The sequence below is a fragment of the Pagrus pagrus genome, assembly GCF_965226575.1.
Source record: "Pagrus pagrus genome assembly, chromosome: 2".
NCBI classification, from domain to species: Eukaryota; Metazoa; Chordata; class Actinopteri; order Spariformes; family Sparidae; genus Pagrus; species Pagrus pagrus.
In genome coordinates, this window is record NC_140186.1 from 11,336,158 (window position 1) to 11,357,891 (window position 21,734).

At 39.6% G+C, this 21,734-nt stretch overlaps 1 protein-coding gene across 1 annotated transcript; it reads left to right on the top strand.

Annotated features, from left to right (window-relative positions):
• Positions 1–290: 290 nt before the first annotated feature.
• On the top strand, positions 291–19,598 carry LOC311270687 (uncharacterized protein). Its single transcript, XM_084375756.1, has 10 exons — positions 291–446; positions 1,007–1,246; positions 1,360–1,488; positions 2,427–2,468; positions 2,586–2,665; positions 2,898–2,994; positions 3,197–3,292; positions 7,604–7,867; positions 8,970–9,065; positions 18,297–19,598. The coding sequence occupies exons 1-9, from the start codon at positions 413–415 to the stop codon at positions 9,020–9,022; spliced, it is 1,035 nt and encodes a 344-aa protein (XP_084231882.1). The 5' UTR covers positions 291–412; the 3' UTR covers positions 9,023–9,065; positions 18,297–19,598.
• The last annotated feature ends 2,136 nt before the right edge of the window (positions 19,599–21,734 follow it).

The following is a 21,734-nucleotide window of genomic DNA, read 5'->3' on the forward strand; positions in this document are numbered from 1 at the left end:
ATAAAAACTAAGAGGTAAATATTAGATAACACTTTTGCTCACACAGATGTTACAGCAATTTTACTAATGTTTTCAATTTAGGTTTACATTAAACCTTCTGTCAGAAACACACACATCTGCTGCCTCTTCTTGTTCTGCAGTGAGAGGAGAGTCTGAAGCAACGTGCCAGCAGAATGTTTCCTCTTACGTACACCGTTTGAGCAACACTTTTCTTTGAGGCATCCTGCTGTGGTCAGAGGCGTTGATCCTCTTTTCTTGGTTCCTTTAGATGCATGCAACGCTCTGAGGCATTCAGGAAGAAAAGCAGCATTTGAAAGCATCATCTTCGGCCAGAGCGCTTTCACAATACTTACTTGTATAGGTAGAGTTTGGTCGTTCTTCCTAACAGCTGCTGCCATCAAACAGACTTGAGATGCCATCGATCGGTCTTTCCTCCTTTATACTGGGTGAGGCTCTCCCTGTATATGTGTGTTATTTACATGCACCTGTTACACTGTAACTAACAAGAGTTCAATTTTGTTGTCAATATAAAAGTATATTTTTCTGTGAAATGTTCTGTCTAGGCCAGGAAAGTAATCGTAGAAGGTAAAAATGCAATAAAAATCTTATATAAATGCTTTATTTCATAACATATCATGTGTATGGGTAAAACACAAGGCAAGCAGGGCCACACCTTAGCATACAGTACTTACACCGCTGGTTCCCTTTCAGGTCTCAGTTACTGTGACTGCTGTGAAGTACTTTACTGTGTGACTTGTAGTTCGAGGATAGAGTGAGCGAGATCGGCAAAGAAATTACTCTACAGTTTGTTTTATGGTGATTAATTTATTGTGTGTACACAGAGACACAGAATTATATGAAAACAAGAAAACATAAAACAAACCCAAGAAAAACATTTTAAAAAAAGTTAGTTGAATCTGATGATAAGAACTAAAAGCTGCCATGTTTTTTTTATGCTAAAACTCATTTCTGGATTGTTCACCCAAGGCTGTGATATTTCCTGCAGGTTTGGTTGTTGCTTCTGTCACAGCAGCTGAGACGACACTCAGTGCTCAGTCAACAGTCAGTGCTCAAGTTCTATCTGACAACCCAGTCCCTGGTAACGACAGTAGTCCCACTGCTGCAATAACCCCCATCAATAGCGATACCAATGGGAACATCAGTCACAGTGTCTCCAATGACACCAGTAATATGAACATCAACAACACCGCAAGCACCATCGCACCCACAACAACGAAGCAGGAAGGTGAGAGCTGTTATCTAAACGCTTTCCCCAAAACAGTTCAGTTTACTGTCTTTTCACCATTCTTTGTTTCATGTTTATCCCTGTCTGTGTAACCATTTGCTTCTCTGACTCAGGTAAAGGAACTTCGACTGCTGACCAGGGCTCCCAGACTCCAATGCCTGGAACGACCACAGCTGCACCTGCACCACCTGGTCCTTCTGAAATTACAACGTCTGCCACCACGACAAAAAGCAACGTAAAACGTGAGTTGAGACTACAGATGAATAAACCATAATCTACAAAGTTGTTGTTCTCTGATTAGCTTGAGTATTTGGGTTATGTAAGATGCCAGATACACACAGATGACTCGCCTGGAATTGGTATAAATGAAACATGAGCATAAGCCACATTTTTACTTAAAGCAATGTTATGTAGAAATTGGCACTTTGTGTGATTTGGCGCCCCCCCCCCCCCCCCCCACAGTTTCTGAGTGCAACGCCACGGTCATGAATACAATTCCCAATTAGTCAAGATGGCTACCACACATGAATATGAACATAACATAGAAAGAAGGAAAATACTTGGTAATGTGAAATCATTCTTCAGCGTCATCATACTCCTCTGTGATTCATCTGCTGAATGGATCTACATTTTTTTTTCTCCCTTTTTTGGTATTTGTTAGCGAGATAAACGTCATAAGAACTTAGTTTTTTTATTTCCTTTGTGGACAAGAAGGACTGAGACTGATATGGACTGGAGGGTTTTTAAAACAAGCGCTGATAAACAAACTATTTACTACAGAGCACTACATGGCCTTGTGGAGCATTTAGCAGCTAAAGAGCCAGTTAGAAAGATATAAACAGCTGAACAGTAACATGACTCAGAATGAATGCTGCTGTTGCTCCTGAAGGTGAAAATGGTTAATTTTTTGCTGGCACGTTAGTTGTTTGAGTTTTGTTACGTTAGCCTGATATGACTGTTGTGTTTTCAGTTCCTTTTGCTGCCCCCGAGTGGCCACAAGGATCTGTAAATGCAGATTTTAACCAGTTGAATGTGACCGTATTATTAAAAAAGGTGACATTTGACAACTGGTTTAACCCTAATCTTAAACCTGGTCTATATTAGCATTTTAACGTCATTGTTTGATGTTAGTTTTTGCTCTTTAAAAATTGGTGATTATCTCTTTTCGCATTCCTTACAGCCACCGATCCTCAGCAAAAGAAAACCTCAGGCGCCAGCACTGGTGAGTAAAATCAAAATATATCAAACCATGATATGTTTTTGAAGTTGTAACTATACTGTCAGTTTACTTGGATTAAACTAGAAACTTAGATTTGTGTCTTTGTATTACCTCCTTCAGGCATTATTGTCCTCATTGTGATGATCCTGGTAGCTTTTGTATTTGGACTTCTCTGCTTTTTCGCAAGGAAGAGAGGAAGGGTAAGTAGAGCAGCCTCTTTGGTTCGGTAGTTGGAGGTGTGTGTGACACAGTGCTGTCAATGGCTGTGTTCTGAGTTCCTACCCGCCTCTACCCAAGTTAAACGGGTCAAACAGGCAATTAGAAAACGGAGTGGCTGAGTGATTTTGAAGCTGTTATTTTTAGGCAACAGTATCATAACGTTGCTTTAATATGTGTTTTTCTGTGTGTGTTCTGAATCCCTTCTTCCTACAGCGCTACTCTGTTGACTTCACTTCCAGACCTGATGAAGCCCACATCCCTCTCAGCACTGTGGATCCTGAGGCGCCTGTTGATGCTGCACCCCAGAACGGTCAGTCCAAAACAACCACTTGCATCCACAACTATGTTACAGAGAAGATTTGACATTAATGAAATAAATGCCCTTAAATATCCGAAACAGATTGTGCTGCTCTGTGGTTGCAGATGTATTATATATATATATATATCTATATATATATAGATATATATATACATATATATATATATATTCCTCATCCACGTACACTTTTCAGGTCTGCAAACCTTTGCAAGTGCAGAAACTGCTGCAGAGGAGCCAAAAGAACCAGAGGAAGCAGCAGAAAAACCTGAAGTAAAGGAGGAGCAGAAAGGTAAGAACAATCCTGTGACTGATCAGCAGTTCTTATAGTGTCGCTGTATCAGTGGAGCTCAGAGAAACAGGACAGGACATTAGTTTAGGTTGTAGCAAATCAAGTTGTGAACTTCAAAAAACATGTTGTGGGTCAATTGTGTACTATTTTCCTTCCGCTTTCTTAAGATCAGTTAACTGAATAAAAGGAAGTACAGTGCGTGACAGCTCACCACACTTTAGATTAGCACAGATAGTGGGGTGATAGATTCCTGCAGGAATAAAGAATATTTAAACCAGAATACAAAATGTTCTTTGCTCTGCTGCAGACATTGATTTTGTTTGTCTGTTTGTCTTTGATTTCATTGACATTATTTTCTCAACTTAATACAACAACAAAAAACAGATTTTAGATGTTTACTATAGTTGAAGCAACGTTGTTAAAGTTGTCACCCCAACACGTGACTGCACATAAAGTGATTCTAAGCATAGTAGGTGTGAATTTTATCAGGAACTGTAAAAAAAAAAAAAAAAAAAAAACCTCAACAGCAGAATGACTCACACAGTGTTTGAAAAACATTCAGATCAGTTAAGCTCTTCCACAGAACATTTTGAAACGTCTGTGATGGAAAGTGTATACACGACTGACGCACATCGCTTCCTTACTTTGAGAGGAGACGAGCTGAAAGTGTGGCCTGCAGTACTCTTGTTCACCACTTGATGGAAATGGAAGCCAAGTTAAACAAATTCAACGCTCGTTCAGTTTGCCATGTGTGTTGCCATTTAACCATTAAATGAGTGTTGTTCTGAATGACTCAAACTCTGATAAAAAAACATACCAAAGTCTTTGTCTTTATATGCCGTAATCCAGAAAATAAGTATAAAAGTTTTATAATCCAGACACTGAGCAACAAAGCCTTAATATTTGTGAATTCAAAAGAATTACTTCCTCTATGATTTCTACTTTTTATACTATATTTTTAACGAGCAATACATTATTCTTTGGTCATTGTTTTGAAATTTTTATTTGTATGAGAATGAGTGAGGTGTTCCTGTCTTACTTTAAGCTGTCTGCAGGCTGAATGAGAAAGGTAAAAGGTAGAGTTCATGTCTGGGCCTGCCTCTCTGTCCTGAGCCACACTTTGTCTAAACGGACGGCGCTGATGGCCACTTTGAAAACCTTTCGAATGGGTCTCTTCCTCTCATGGGGAGGAAATGTCATTCGTCAGCATCAGAGCACGTGGGCAGCCAGATTTCTAATCAAGCACCTGGGAATGCTACCTCGAAGAAATATCTGATTTGTCTGATGATGACTGCTTTTCCAGCACACTTAACTCACTTGTTTTATCTCAAGTTTTTCAATTAGTGAAGTGAATGCTGAAGAAATCAGACAGACATTTTGCAAATTGTGATTACAACACATGGCTTTTTGAGGAACATTTCCTCCAAAGCCATTCTTCTGCACCGCCTTCAACAAATGTCTTTAAGTGAGATAACACTGAAAAAAAAATAACCACGCCTCTGTTTAACACCCCAGCCACAACCTCAAACACCTCACTTCGGGCAACTACCCGTGACCTCATGGAAACACTCACACAGTCTCTCATCATCATCAGCGGCCTTTTGATAAAAGATTTCTTTGCGTTGGTATTGAGTTAATGTGACTGTAGTGTCGTGAGTAGCACTAACGCAAAATATCATCAGCATCACTTGTTGAAGCTGCTTGAATGTTCCTAACTTGTTTCCTTCAGTGACATTTTTAAACCACAGAATGAGATAAGCATGAAAAGGAGTGCTACACCCTCCGCAAAATGATGACTCAATGATTTAAAGTAACACTGGCCAACCAGTATTACGTAAATGGAAAATTTGACTACAAGCTTTCAGAAACAATGAACAACATGGCTGGACTGTGAGAATACAAAAGTTACCAAAAAGAAGCCAAATATATCAATGTTTAGTCAACTTTTTTTTTTATTATCAGAATTGAACCTAAATATCCCTGAGTAGTGATCTTGTCAGCCAAAGTAAGTAAAATCTTCCATATGAATGAATAAACAGAGGCCATTATTACCTCTGCCAAGAATTTCCCATTTGTGTGGATCCAAATAAAAATCTGGATCAAGCGGATTTAAATACAATTGATTAGATATCGGATTGGGCTTGATTGAATTAACGGTGGCTGGAAGTATGGGCTCTACTGAGTGCCGTTCCTTTATTTTCATTTTATTTTATTACTTTCATTTATCCTAGGATGCCCACTAACATCAGGCGAAGGGACTGCCGAAAACTAGCCGTTTAGCTAACTCGGGTGCATCTAATTTTGTTTGAATGTTGATTTAAGGGACTCTTCTTGGAAGCCGGTTGTTAGTTTGTTTTAGCGGTAGGGGTCGACTGATATGGCATTTTCAGTATACCGATACAGATTATTAGAATGAAAGGAGACTGAAAGACGATATTTGGGACCAATATTCATTTAGTAATGTACTGTACTGTTCGTAAGTACAATTTTTAGGTACTTTACTTGAGTATTTCCATTTTCTGCTACTTTAAAGTAGACAGGCAGGTAGCCAAGTTAGCTTTGGGAGCAGCTAGCCTTACATCACAGTTTAAGAAATACACTTACCAACACCTCTAAAACAAATTAACTTGTTGTATTTTGTTTGACTAAAGGTTGAGGAGTACTCAAGTTTGTAGGACGTGTCATTCAACAATGTCTGGAGTCAAAAGTGTTCTTAGCTGTTCTTCATGGCTAAACTTAAAAGCCATGCTAGCTGTAGTGTGTAGGCTATACGTACACAGCAGTGCTTTGAACTAATGCTAACATACTGAAGTAACGATTACATTGTTCACCATCTTGGTTTAGCTTCTTAGCATACTAACATCTACTAATTAGCAATAAGCACGACTAGCCTACAGAATGTTATTTGGCCATATATTGGCCCATTAAAATTTTGAAATGTCAGGGGTTCACCATCGATATCTGTACCACATTTCAAGACAGTCTATCTGATAGTTGTTGAGATATAAACTTTATGCTGCACCTCAGAACAGTGGTAGTCACTGCACCCAGCTGTTGTCTCCCAAGTGTTAATTAGTGAGCTTTAGAGGCGCTGGTAGGCAGATTCTTTTTCTGACTTTGGAGACAGCCAAGCTAGCAGTTTCATCCTGCTTCCAGCCTTTAGGCTACGGTCACTGCCATCTGGCTCTGTCTCAGTATTAATACATACACACAAGAGTGGTATCAGTCTCATCTAACCCTTCAAAGGAGAGCATATAAGGACATTTCCCAAACTATTTTTTCAAGGACCAACTTCAGACAACATTCCCAGTCTCAGTATGCTGAAGGAGAATGCGAAGCTTACAGTCAGGTCAAGAGTCCACCTGTGATAAAGAGTCTAGTCATCCAGCATAAACCAGACAGACATGATGATTCTCTGAAGACTGGAATGATGCCCGAGGAGCCATCTCACTCATGGCAGAATAATGTCTAGAACAACGGTCACCTTCCTCTCCCCTTCATCTCCGCTTTCCCTCCACCTAACCCTGGGTCAGATAATGATGGGGCTGCCCTACTTTCCCACAGCCTCCAACAGCTGCATGGCTGAGGCTCATTAGGAGCTGGTCAGTAATCAGCCGCCTCATTACCAACATGGTGGCCCCTCTCAGATGCCTTTGCCCGAGTGAAATCCCCCCCTGACTGTCAGAGAGGGCAAAAACCACTTCAGGCTATATGGGTGGAAATACTGTTATTATGTGGGTGTTGAATACAGAGCGCAGTCAACGAAATATCAAATATGCAATGTCATAGAAGGTTTAACGATGGCGAAATGTCTCAAGAAACGTTACACAATGAATTTATTGCAACAGTTTAACTTCCTATTAAAATTAAATTACATAAATCATGTTTTTTCCAGTAGCAGATCCATCCCAGGGCTGCAAATAACATTTACATTCGTTGTTGTCAATCAGTTGTTTGATCTATAAAACGTCAGAAAATTGTAAAAAATGTTTCCTAGAGCTCAAGATGACGTCCTCAAATGTCTTGTTTTTTCCTTAAAAGCAAAAGATATTCAGTCAACTGTCACAAAGGAGGAAGGAAACCAGAAAATATCTGCAAATTTGCAAGCTGGAATCTTCTTCTTTTGACTTAAAAAAATACTCAAAACGATTCATCAATCATCACAATAGTTAGTTCATTTAATAGTTTACAACCCATCCACATTGTTTTCACTCCATGTGTCATACTATGATTCAGAGTGGAAAAACAGTATCAATGTTCTGGAAAACCATTGAAAAAAGCATTGTGGTTTGCTTTTGTTGTCCTTCACAGCTGAGGCTGATAAATCTGTTGTTGATCCCAGCGCTGAGTCTGCAGCTCTGATGCCACCACCGCCCCCCGACAGCTCTGACGACAAACCCAAAGAAGACGCCGTTGAGGAGAGCGTTCCTCCTCCTCCCGCTCCTGCACCTGTGGAGCCGACTGTGGAGGAGAAAACTGATGATGAAGGCGCCGTCTCCAACAAGACCTCAGTGGAATCGCTGAAGGAGACAAATGAGAACAACAGCAACAATGCTGACTTGAGTCAGCAGGGAGGTTGGTATCTAAAGTTTGTCCCCTTCAAGTGGTCGTTGACATTCAGAGTCACGCAGAGTATACAACACACATTCATTTACTGATTATATGTCTTCATCCATTTAGGATTGAGAGAAGACAGCAATATCCTTACTGTAAACTCACATGATGACAGAATAGTGACAGCTCCTTTGCCGCACTCATATCTCAGTTTCAAACTTACTGCAACGTGTCATTTCAACACATTTCCCGCTGACAAAAAAGAGAACTTACAGCTATGCGTCATTCACTCTGTTATTTTCCAGGTAAATTGTTTATTCCTTCTATGGTGGCCTCAGAAATGTACTTTTTCTGTGACACATCCATATTGGTGTAACTAGTCGTATCTCCCACGTACTGGCTGTAAAATGATTCCCTGCTAATGGTGCTATACTGTTAGAAATGGCAGTCAAAACCCAGGGTTCTTGATCTGATCTCTGCAGAAATGCACTCTAACGGTCAGCTAAAGCAAATTAGAGGCTTCAGCTGTCTGAACAAGTTGAATGGGTGGATATCTTCCAGAATTAGTCTTTGTAGTACAAAACTACCTCCTGGTGCTTCAACAGACAAGGATTTCTTGCTGAGTCGCAGTGGAGGAATAGATAAGATACTTAAAGATACTTGAATTGGCAAACTACTGAAGTCACATGCTCACTTTACATAAACTGTATAAAACATTTCTGCAAAGAAAGAGGACTGCTTTTTTCCCATATTTTTTTCTTACGTTGAAGTCATACTAGGAAGGGATGCAGACACTTCATAGGAGGAATAATTACAGTTATCAATAACCCTTTCAATGTACATTTGTTCTAACAATCCAACGTAGCCACCGAGTGACATCACTGGAGATAATTAAACAAATTAAACGTAGCTTCCTATGGAGCAAAATAAGGACTTTTTACTACTTTTTTCACGCATGCATCAGTGTTTTTTTTTTCTTATTCTAATGAATTACTGACTCTTCTTTCTAATTGACTGTATAAGAAAGTAATCAAGTCACATTAAGGTGATCAGTTCTTGAACATCATGATTCACAACTCCAAGACACCAAATGTTAACGCCTTGTCCTTTGTCTTTTAAACAGATGCGAAGTCGGACAACATCTTCTGGGATGTTCCTCTCAACAGTCCGCTGTGAGACGTGCTGCCTCTCTGCCCCTGTCCTGTTCTTCAGGAACTCGGTGAGAAAGCATTGGACTCTGCTGCAGCTGCTTCGCTGCTCAGCCAGCTCAGGTGTTAGCAAAGGGAAAACCCCGACCCTGACCTGCAGGTCAACAGTCCCTGCACGACCACTGGGAGTGCTGTGTTACAGCTTCCCGTCCTGAATTCAGATATTAAAAATAGCTGAGTCATAACCCTTAAATCTAAAATTATAAAATGCGCTTGTCCCCAATATTGTAAATCACACTGACAGCCTGACATCCAGTAGTGTATAAATACACACATCTAAAACTGAGCCTCCCTGCTGGTTGAAAAAGTCAGTATCACAACATGCAGTATATCACTCTTTAAAACAGTTTGCTTTTACTTTTCATTGCTCGTTCGATTAATTATTTTTAAAGGATTTCTGTGCATTAAGTAACTATAGGTCTGAATCCATGCTCATTTATAGGCTTTAAAAGCAAAACCACCTCTTTTCTACCAGGCTTTCATTCCTTTTTCCTTCTGGTTCCTCCTGCTCTCTCTTCCACTGATGGATGAGATTCTTCTTACACGAGTGCTAACACGGGTCGTCTCAGTCTAATCATCATGTGCTTCAGGATGTAAGGCCCACGCCTGCACCTGCACTCCCTCTCTCTGACTATCTGCACAGAAACACTCAGGGCCGAAGCCTGGGGCCCGAGGAATTCACGCTGCTCTTAACAGCTGATGATAAGCTCACATCTGAGGAGCAAACCGCTCAGATGCTGCGTGTTAGCGGTCACGGATCATCTACGTTCTCTCAAAAACACCAGCTTCAGAAATCCCAAGCATCCTCTCTTCAGCAGAGGCACTCAGTCAGAGGTCTTTATCTCTAAATACCTGCTAACATAGTGAGGGGGGCGTTTTTACGATAACTAAAGATGAAGGCAATAACTATGAAATCTAATGAGGCGTGTATTTGCATTCTAGTTATACATGTGATATGAAAAATGCATCCAAACACACATTTTTCACAGCAGAAATGTTTTCTTGTCATGGTAGGACATGTACAAGTATTAGTAATACCATTATATATGTTCCATTAAGCTTTCTCAATAAGCCATGACAGCCTGTGCATTCGTGTGTTGGAATAATCAGAAACATGTCAACTAGAAGTAAATGTTTGGTTGATGGTAAGAAATAATATTAATAATAAAATATACAACATATTCGAGTAATAGCTATATATTAGTAATAATATTGAGTATTTCAAATCCTAAACTAAAGTTCTCAAATCAGGATTATTCTTTTAGGACTTGAAGTAAGTGAACACTTTGTGTTTCCTTTGTTAACAGTCAACCAAAACCACAATCTTTACCTACCTCTCACCAAACTGGTTGTCTAGTCTTAACCTCACCACACACTGAAGCAAGTGAACCCACCATCCACCTCAACCCCCATCCCATGTCGTACAAAAGTGCAGCACTTGCCTGAACATAATCCAGGCAGCAACTTGTTTTTCTCAACACAACATTTTTGGAGAAAAAACAACAATACATCAACATAATTTATAGGAGATGGGCTTGCCTCAGGTTACTTTTGTTATTTATGTCTTATGGTGGAACGTTTCATAAAGTTGGGAGAAAACTAAGACATACAATCTTCTAAAGTATTCAAATTTCTTTATCATTACAGCATGGTCATGTTATCCCTCTAAAAGAAAGTCCCTGGAGTTTTCTCGATATGATTTTTATGTCTTCATGTATCAAAAGTGCACCTCCAACTCAATTTGAGTCCACAAAGTGCTCATATTCTTACATTTTCTGAAAATACCAAGATGTTTTACGTTTGCCCGGAGCTGAGTGTTTGAGTGTGTAGGAAACCATTTCTTCATTTGAAAAGATCGATCCAACATCCAACTTCGATTGTATAAAGTGAAATTAATCAAAACATGATCCAAGGTCAAGGAATCAATAACGTCTTAGTCTCAGTGATGTGTGGTTTCTAATAATACCTGTACCTGACAGCATGTAACATAATAGCTGTGTAAAACCTGCTGGTAAGCTGTCGAACATGCCATTCATATGGTTTCAGTTCCCTTTGTCATACAAAACAAATGAAAGTGACACTCTGTGTCACTCTAAGATACAACAACCCTCCTAAAGATAAACGTGTATAAACACATTTATGTTTAAGCCATTGTCTGAGTAACTGATCTTCTGTCCAATTACTTTTACTGGAAGTTCATTGGAAACATTGGAAAGACAAGGAAAAGATGTAAAGCTGTTGTTCAAGAGTAATTTTAGATTGGGTTTTCTTTGTCTGTAGTCTGGAGGTGATAATGAAGCAGTTCACAGACAACTGAATCATGTCTCTAGTAAACTGTGAGAAACTGTGAGAAATTTAACGGCTCGCAATTTGAAATAAAAGAGAAGAGAAAAGGAAAAAGTGAACTCCTCACTCATTCCCACCTGGTCTGGGAAGTGATGAGCAAGCTGGAAACTGGAGTTGAAAGGCTGCTCACCATTCTGCAGTTGTGGATAATGGATATGAGCTGACAGGTCATAAACTTAAAACGGCATAATTAGACCTGAGACTTCACTGTGTTATTTTCCAGTCAGAGCTCAGCTTTCATGTTTGATGGCTAATGTTGGAGGAAACTGTCCGTACCGCCGGGGATGAATATTTCACAGCGAAGAGGAGGCAAGTGAAGGAGAGTGACGGACTGAGACTTAATTGCGGGAGACAAACAAGGCTAGTAGTTAGGTCAAAGCAGCTTGTTTTTATTTGCAGAGGCTCTTTTTGGAAGGGGCAGAGACAGGTCAGGAGACGAAGTTTGCTTTTTTGCTCTTTGTGTGTAGCTTTAGGCTCATAACTGATTCCTTATACTCTATGTTCTTTCAATGTCGTGATAAAGACTTAACTATTTAAAATATGAGTTGACTCATTTTGACATTTGAGCTATTTGCCTCCTTCTCCTGCTTCCCAGTGGGAGCAAAAGTCATAATTTCCTCGGGTGATACTGCAGGCGTAAACACAGATTTATGGCTGGCAGGATGACAACGTGACATGTGTTGAATGCAGGATCTTTATCTCGGTAATAACAGTGACGGGAAGCTTCCTGCTAGCGAGGTTTGATGTGGTTCAGATCGGCAGGTTCGGCCATTACACCTGGGCAGCTTTACAGGAGGGAGGGACTGTCGGAAAACACAGGCTGACACTACAAGAAGAGAACAGCTGGTGGAGGCTGGTTCTGCCTCTTCCTCTCATGACTTCCTACCGCAAAATTTTGGGTCAAGAAATTAAAAACTGGTGAAGATAGCTTTTTAAACCTGCATCATTAAAGGGGTGTGTCCGAGGTATCCGCTGCACATGCAGTTCTGAGGCTGAAGACTGTGCGTCATCACTTTTTTCTGTGAAGATTTTGGGGATTTTCATGTTCTAACAGGAACTTAAGGATTTTAAAACCCTAAATTCAGCTTAGTGTTAATATATATTTTTACTTGCCTTTAAAGTAAAGTACACCCAAGTGTGCAGGACAAGTATGTGCAGTTTAAGGTGAAGACAGGCTCTTTGATGGAAATTCATGTTACATTATTTAAGTGTCTTTAGCCGAATTCCACGGCTGAATTGAAATTACACAACAATATAACTTAGTGACGTTCAGCATTAAGAGATATGGATTTGTCCCAGGACAAAGGATATACTAGTGTAAATACAGGCTTATGACAGCCTATATTCTTTTAAAAAGTGAATAAGACCTAAGATGTTATATCAAGAAGGAATGTTCAGTAATTGGATAATCACTAGTTTCACATAGCAAGAAATAAAAGCGCCGCCACGTTCGTTCTCGTCAGTGTTTTGGGATATACAGTGATACTCAGACACACCCTCATCCTGGTTAAACACACACCAGCAGGCATAAAAGATGCATTTGGTTTGGTTCTTTTATCAGTGTCAACCTACAAAGCTTTGTAAGATGATCCACGGGGCTGAAACATGCCTAAACATTGGAGCAAGGTTAAATCTAGCCCACACGCAGGTCGCTTAAAGGCTTAATTCATTCTGTTAATTTCTATTGTCCACTTTATTCCCAGCCCCCATGATACCTTGCAAAAATTATTGTCCCTACTTCTGGCGGATCTGGCATATCCCATGGTACCAGGATGCATTCTGAGAGCGATTTGTACAGTGTATCATTTATTCATGAAGATCTAGGTTAGTGACTTTATATAGTGAAAACTTCTTACACTGTTATTATTGATTAGCCTACTTAGGTAACACTTCTAAAGTCCCGCCGGTGCATCTGTTAATATGATTTTTTCAGCTGAGCACCCAGAGTACCACCCAAAATCCTTTCACCAGACAATCAGTCCTACAAGCATATGTATATTTAAGCTTTTATTTGTATTTTAAAGAGGGAATTTTCAGAAAATCCTTCTTATTAATGACACCGGTGGCGGCTAAGTGACCTGCAGTCAGCGTGCTAGTTGTAGTCATTGAATCCCTGAAAATCTTTGGCAGGAACAGAGCTGTCGGTAGAGTTGTTGCACATCCTGTGGCACAGGTCAAGTTGAACAGTTCAGTTTCACTTGTTAAAAATCCAAAGTTTAAGTAATAAATGTTTACTAGTCATTCCAGGCATACAAGTGACTGTTATTGATCAATATAAATCTGCCAGAGTTGTCTGGCCTTTGACTTGTGAGGATGCCATTCCCCTTAACGCCCCAGTGTCAACATATTAGAAACTGTTCATCCAACAAAACGGTGCAGGGAGACGATCTGATTGTTGTCTAAACTATTCTGACAAGTTTGTTTTGAAAGTGAGCCCCTTATGAGGTCATGGTGTGCTTTTGTAAAGCTCGCTCAGACAATGACAAATGAGGTCAGCGTGACAGTCTTTAAACTTTAAGCGTGATGTCATTAAACATGTGCACTAGGTTGATACCTTCGTTTGTGTCTGGATAACGAATGTTAGCTTCCTGTGTCGTGGATCTGTATCAAAACCAAAGGGTGTGTCCTGGTCCTGCTTCGGTTCCTTGAACTGCAAGGCTTCTCCAGAGGTCATAGGTCAGACAATCCTAATTAAAGGGTACACAGTGACTGCAGGAGAATAATGTGGCCCCAACGTCAGAGTCAACTGGCTCACATTCTTTGCCTGTCACTGAGCAAGTCTCTGCAGAGCTGGCTTTGCTGCGGCTGCTGTGATGTGTTGGCTAAACCAGGATACATTTCAACAAAGACCGCCGCAGAACCTGAAAAAATGGAAAACAATATTTGCATCGTAGAAGCAACATAGAAGGTTGTTCACCATTGACCCGATTTGTATTATTTTACATTCCAGGATGAAATATTTCATTCTGAATCAAGCTAATGTAATTCAAGTGTTTGGAGGCAAGGTAAAAGTGAGTTGTCCCTAAAATTGTTGCTTTTACTTTCCCTGATGCTCAACCCTACATCTTTTTATTTTAAGAGATGTCAAAGTATATCAGGCCTTAACCTTCCCTATTTACACCGGTTACATTTTACAACAAGAGTGTCACATTTTCTAGATTCCTCCTTTGTACTTCACTTCACACTTTGGCAGGTGGCCCGCAAAACATTTATAGTGCTTAATTTAGTAGCGCGTGTTTCACTTCTCTGCACCATGCTCTCAACAAAAGAAACAGAGGGTGGTGGGGGCTACAGAGTGAAAACAATTTGTAGAGAATACAGAAATAGTGTCAGCGCTCCGGTCACACGATGTGGAGTCGCAGTAGGTTAGTCGTGAACAATCACACCCTTGACATTTTTTGAGCTATTGACTGTATTTCCTCTTCTCTGCCCAGTAACTAATGTCTTTTGTAACTCACCTAAATAGGAAGCAGCTGTCTAGTTTATGTGGAAATGACTAGTTTAGACATTTGTCATAATCACCTGTGTTTAAGCCTTTTAAGCCTTGTTTATGCTGCTGATTCCCTGGAGACAAGATTATCTCCATAGAAAATTGGTTACTACTCAGTTCATTTGTAAAATAAATAGGTTGTAAGCTTAGATGTGCATTAAAAATCCAAAGTAAAATTCAACAGCATTTCTATGTCAAATAATTTTTACGCAGATTAATTCACCCTAGAGCGTAAACTTGCATAAACCTGAAAGTGTAAAGCATAAAGTTGTCTAGTAGTTATCACTTTTTATTCATATTTCATTCTTTGCCCTTGCCCTTTAGCAAGTCTGTGCACACCACAGCTGTTTGTTTGTTAGCCTCTCGATGGGGATTGACGCAGTGCGACCGCCGTGACTGACAGGAAAATCGGATTTTACAGCCCCTTTTCTTTAAAACTTCACGTGAGAAACGGGAATTCTGAAATTTGTTTAAATATTCTTTCTCCACTCCATTTCTGTGTCCATCTCTCACACACTGTACAGCCAAAGAAACAGGTTATGATAATTAAAAGGGGAAAAAGTGTGAAAAATTGTCATACATCGGGAGAAATACAGGAGAATTGTGACCCCAGGAGGAGACCGGGGGAGGGCAATGAAAAATGAGAGTGTCCTGGGAAAATGTTGGCAAGTATAGAGTAAAGTTTTGGTTCAGTTTCCCGTGTTAGCATGCTAACATTTTCTAAATGGCAGTTTGGTCACAAGTTAAAATTTTGACCTGATGATAGCAAAATCAAAGGATGCAAAATCTATTTAGTAGATGTCAAGCTATTTCAAAGAATAAGTAGAAACTATGACCAGGTCACCAGTTCACCCTCAAGGAACCTTCAATATCTGTTCCCAGTGAATGCTGTCCATCCCATAGCTGTCAAGATATTTCTTTATAACCCAAAGTGGTTTGCACAGCATGAAGATGCAACCATTTTCATTTCCACGTGCCCAGATCCCAAGGCAGCTGACTCTTTCAGTGACCTGCGACTCCCCGAGAGTTCAAACCCCATGAGGTCTACAGTTGTAAGGACGGTTTCCTCTCCTGTTGTCCTGGTTCAGAAACATTCCTGGCCTGGCTTTGAGCAGTTGGCAGGGCCGCTGTGATCAGGACGCCTGCTGACAGACGGATGTTCATTCACCTGCCGGTATCGCCTCCGGCATCGGCTGCACATTCCTCAGGCAGTGTCAAGCTGTCAGAGTCACACCGTGGCTTTATTACATCTCAGTCTCTCATCATTCACACACAGTTTAAAGTGAGCTCAGGTGGGATCTCAGATGATGCTCAGTGAAAGTTCCTAAAAATGTTAAACCTGTAGTTTCCTTTCATGTGATGTGGGTTGACACACGGACGTGTTTGATGTTGAAAAATTCATGTGGAAAAAAGGAAAGCTTGTGAAAGATTCTGCATGTTAAGCCTGATGAGCATATTCCACATTCTGCTACACCACCGGGCGTTAATAAGTACAAGGTAACAAGTGGCACTGTACATAGATATTTTTATATGACCAACACAACGCTCCATGATTCAACCAGACTGATGACTGAAAGGCCCGAGAGTGACAGAGATACCTCTGTGCAATGTTTAAATAAGAATATAAGAAATCACCAGTCTTTAGTTAAAGCAACAGTATGTAGAAATTGGCATTTTGTGCGATTTGGCGCCAAATCGAGTACAGAGTGTACAAAAACACCCATAACAAGCTTGTATTAAAGATTGTGTTGCTGTAGCAAAACTATTCTTAAAACTTCCTAAATTAGTCCAAGATCTGAAGATCAGATCAACAGATTATGGACAGAAAAGTCACTTTTATCCTGTTCAATCTAATCACTTTGAAGACTGCAGTGGCACCCGTGTGGTTCGATAATGATCCAGGATCTCTTACTCTCTTCTGGACTGGAAAACAAATAACAAATCAAAGTGTATTTGCTGAGAAAATGGTTACAAAGGTATTCCCCCCTGTCATGCAACACTGTGGATATCAACTAAATGGAAGTTTTAATCATTTAAGTATTCATCTTTTGGGGCCTGAGCTAGTCCAAATACTAAATAATACACTCGGTGTCTGAATTCTGCTGTTTGTAATCAATGTTAAATCAGCCCATATTCAAGGATAAAAGAAAAACTCTTAAACTTTTAAAAAGTAGTGTATCTGAATGGAATTTGTTTGAAATATTTTGAGTAATTAAAACTGAGCCATAAATTTCCATCTGCTGTGAAAACAACATCCTTCTGCATTGTAGTTCAGAAAACTTAACCTTGGAGTTATCAATCCATCAGTTCTGATGCATTTTATCGCTCCAGTTGTTCCGACTTCTGTTTTTTGCACCCCTTGTTGCACCAATAGCCGCAATAAAGACATTCATCACTCCGCAAAATACACGCAAGTTGAGTCCAGCGACACATGATGCAATGCTCAGCTGTGTCCTACTACACTAACAGGGATTTTACAAGTGGAGCTTCAAGCTAAATTTTACTTTCGACACCAAAACTTCTTGTTTGCTTCGGATGCCAAGTCGAAGACAGAACAAAATGACTTACTTAACCTCTAAAACTGTTTTCACAAAGTGTCATTGTTTCACCTGAAAGGCATTTGTGGGTTTTGTATTCGTGGGTGACTGCAAAGGCCGAACATCCTCGCTTGGGATTCAGTTGAGCATTTTCTTCCACACTACTAAATCCTCCGTGGAATGCCCGATCTTTCAGCAGCCAGGTTTCACTATCGAGGCTAACTGGCCTCCACAGATCCCTATCTATCCCTGTGGCTCAACTCAGAATAGCTGTATAGACTAAGATCAATGTGAAGTCTTACCTGCAACCTGAGCCTCAGTGGTCACGTTACTGGTCTAAAACCAAACTTCTTTATATTGGATGAAGTTCAGATGAACTCAGGTCAAATTTAAGATTGCGGGGTTAGTGAGAACAAAAATACCACCTTGAAATATACGATTGGATTTGTGCGACAGACCAGTTGAAAGCGTCAGTAGCTGTGTGTAAGTGAAGGCTGCAAAGAATAAAAAGAGCAGTAATGGAAATAGTTAATTGTATGTTTACTGAGACAAATATTTACGTAAACCTGAGGCGATGAATCCCCATTCTGTTGTCACATCGGCCTCAGGGGCGACACTGTTTTTTGCAGCCGCTTAATGGTTAAGCGTAAATCACATCAATAGATTCGGAGCGGGATTATGTCAGTTATCCTTTCCCTCAAACAGATGTTTCTCCATGGAGGTCAAAGGTCATGGCAGAGGCCACATAAACTTGGTCAAAAGCAGACGTTGCCAATGAAAAAGCAGGTGATTGCAGGACATGTGACTGTGGGACAGGATAGATTGTTTTCATTGTCCTCTTCCCTTCTTTCTCTCTCGCTCTCTTTCAGGTTGAAGAGTGACCGCAGTGGAAAAGGACACTTGTGTTCATCGTGTGTCGCGTCCCCTCGTCGGAAAATACTTGTTGTAACACTGCAGCTTTTTCAACATTTCAAAGCTTCTTAGGTATTTTACTGATGACTGAATTCATGTGCTTAACAAACAATTTAGTGAATTTAAAGACTGAATGTTAATATTTTTGGTTCAACTGTAAAACTTAATTTAAAGCATTTATAAGCAGTAAATAAACACATGATGAATGGTACACATGACAAACTGTAGTGAAGTTGTAAGCCGAAATCAATGTTGATACATTTATTTGTCACCAGCTGTATCTCATACTGGTGTAGAAACTGAAAATTAATAACAATACATAAAAAACAGTTGTAATATTATAAAATATGTCTTCATAGTTAAAGTTAGAATTGCTCACAACTACTATACAACTACTCATAGTCCTTATAGCTGCTTACAACTACTTTGTAGTTTGTTGCAAACCTTTATTAAATGTGCGTATTCTGTTTATAAATGAATAAATAGGGAGACATAAAGTAAAGTGTAACTGATACAGTTCAAAAATGTCTTGTTAATGGTTACTAAAGAATGTAAATATATAAATGCTGTTATAATGCAGTGTAAGTGAAGGGTTCATTTGCAAAAACAAGTATCTCAAGTTTGATTTATTTTCCTAAATAATGTTTTTGTTTGTATTTTTGTATTTTATTTTGGAAAACAAACATCAACTTTGTATATTCACTGCCAACTATGCTGCCCAAGAGAACCTTAGATGTGGGCTCCCTACCTGGTTACCTAAAACGATGATTTACGTTGAACTAAGACAATAGAATAAGATTGAAAGTCCATATGGGATTGATATACATAAAGTCAATGTTTTAGGGGATTTTCTTTTCATTTGTTTGTTTCTTTTTTTGGTTACCTAACAGTATTTTTGGTATTTAACTGTAAAATATAATAAAAATATAAATTAATATTTAAATTAACAACACAATATGGGATTTTAAGATTTGAATCAGTGTTGAAGTGAAGAAATATTATTGTTGTAAATGCTACATTTTGCTTTCTCATGCTATTTAAATTCAGTGGAGTTTAAGTTTCCGTTATGCTGGAAAATTGCAATGATGTGAATGACATTCGATTGTATTAAAAACAAAGTATTGTAGGGATGTTTTTGACATTGAATGTGGTGGATACATAAAGGTGGGGCCACGTTGTGTTTGTTTGTTGTTTGGAGGCCTGATGAAGACCTAATGAAGAGTAAAACATGTTGGTTTTTTTAATAACTGCTCTTTTAATAATTCAGCCACTAAAATAAAGACTTTTTTGAAATTCCCTTAGTTGTTTGGGCAGGTTTGTGTCTTCCTTCTTGTTCTGAGTGCCTGGATTGCCCCTGGTTTTTGATAATTTACCATTAGGAGGCCGAGAAATTCACAAAATGACAATATCTCTGTGAGTGAAACAATCAAATATTTCATACGGTAAGCTACTTTTTGCTTAGAAAACCAAAACAATCTTGTAAACATCCCATAACATCACAAAACATTCAACAATATATACAAAACTTTATCCACAACCTTCATTCACAAACTTCTAAAATATATAAACAGCGTGCACACAGCACCCACTGAAATAAGTGCTCCATCGACTCGAGAAGAAATGATTATTAGCTCAATTAGCATTCGTCAAGTCCGGCATACTGTATCTCAGCTGCTCCCCCGCTGACTTTTACCAACCGTTCCTTTAAATCACCCCCAACTCATTTTACTCTAAGTGCAAACATGAGTTCCAGGTGCAAACACATTTAGTTCAAACTGACAGTGTTAAAAGACAGGAATCCCCTGACACTGTGCTGCCCACATTCATGGGTCGGTAGCCGGTGGCCTTCTGATTTTGGAACCGGTGTTGTCTAATAGTAGATGTGTAGTAAGGTCATTATAGGTGCTAATTAAACCTTCCAAAGAGACATGAATGGAGGTTGAATCATAGTTTTATGATGCTATATGTCAAACATTCAGCTCAGCTCTTTCACTGCTATCTCACACACAATAAAGCACAATTAACTGCTGTGTGGGGTTTGAGCTCATCACTGAAGGACTTGCCTATATATATATATGGATCTAGATTCCTGTTTAATTTCATGAGCCATATAATATTTTTATAATTTCCATCTACAGCGATGTGTTGCCCAGTGTTTGGTTCTGATCCAGCTACTATATCCAGCCTGTTTCCATGGGCTTCCGCTCTCCTTTAAAGACAAGTGATAGCACCGGCCTATATCAATCTGCCCGCAGGATGCTTTAATCCTCCATTAAGCGGATGAAATGTTGCACTGAGCCTGCGGTGCAGCAGTGACGGCAGGAGCGGAGCTAAAATTTGTGCGCTCGCCCCTCAAACCTGACCGCAGTCATGGAGACCCTGCACCAAATCATCCAGTGCAGCGGAACACAAACCTCTTCCTCCTCGGAACTGGATCCAAATGTCTCAGGTCTCAGTATCCTCTATTTATACGCTGTGTATATTTACAACAGGCCGGATGATTAGGATGCTAGCGCGTAGTGAGGAGAATGTAGGGGGCAATCTTCTTCGGCTATTCTAAGGAGACAAGGAGTTGATCAGGGGTGAGACATCTCCCTGATGTCAGAGCTTGTTTTCAAATAATCTGTCAGAGCTACTTTCGTGAGCTACTTCACACATTCTGCACTTGATCCTTTAAAATATTTTCCTTTATAGCCTTAATATGATGAGGTGAGTGATATCAGTGAGATTGAGATCTCTATTGAAGAGGAGCCAGTGAGCGGAAACATATAGAGAGGAGACAAGCAGCAAACATATGTCACACATACAGTCGATGCATCACATCAATAACAGACTGTATCCGTCTGTAGTTAAAGATTTAGAGGTTCAAGATTCAATATTTATTATATTTCATTAAATCTCTTTGATGCAAAGTAGTGGGAAGGTTTTAAAATTCAGTAGAAGTCACATCGGGGTAGAAAACTGGCTGTTGATTTGCATTGCGAGGATATGTGAAATTAGCTAACTTGGTCATTTCTGTTGTCACCAACCTGACGTTAGTGACAGTGTTGTTATCGATGAAATATCAAAGCATCAAACATTTAGACAAATGAGATGTTTGAAATAACGTCATGTTGAGGACACAGGGGTTCTCTACCTGGACGTTATCCTGAACGAATATTGTACTTGGTTCTATTACACAGTTACCCAAACTACTTTTTCATATAGTTCACAATGAAGAGGATGACATTAATCTCCTGTAATGAAACACAAAGCACAAAGATATACTATTCACTGTGGATCTGCTCTCCACAGAAGTTGATGGGGAAGATTTGGGTATCACCTGCAGACAAAATTGCAGATTTTGTTGAATGCAGTGCACACTATTTGAAAGTGTAAAGACGTGGTTTTTGCAT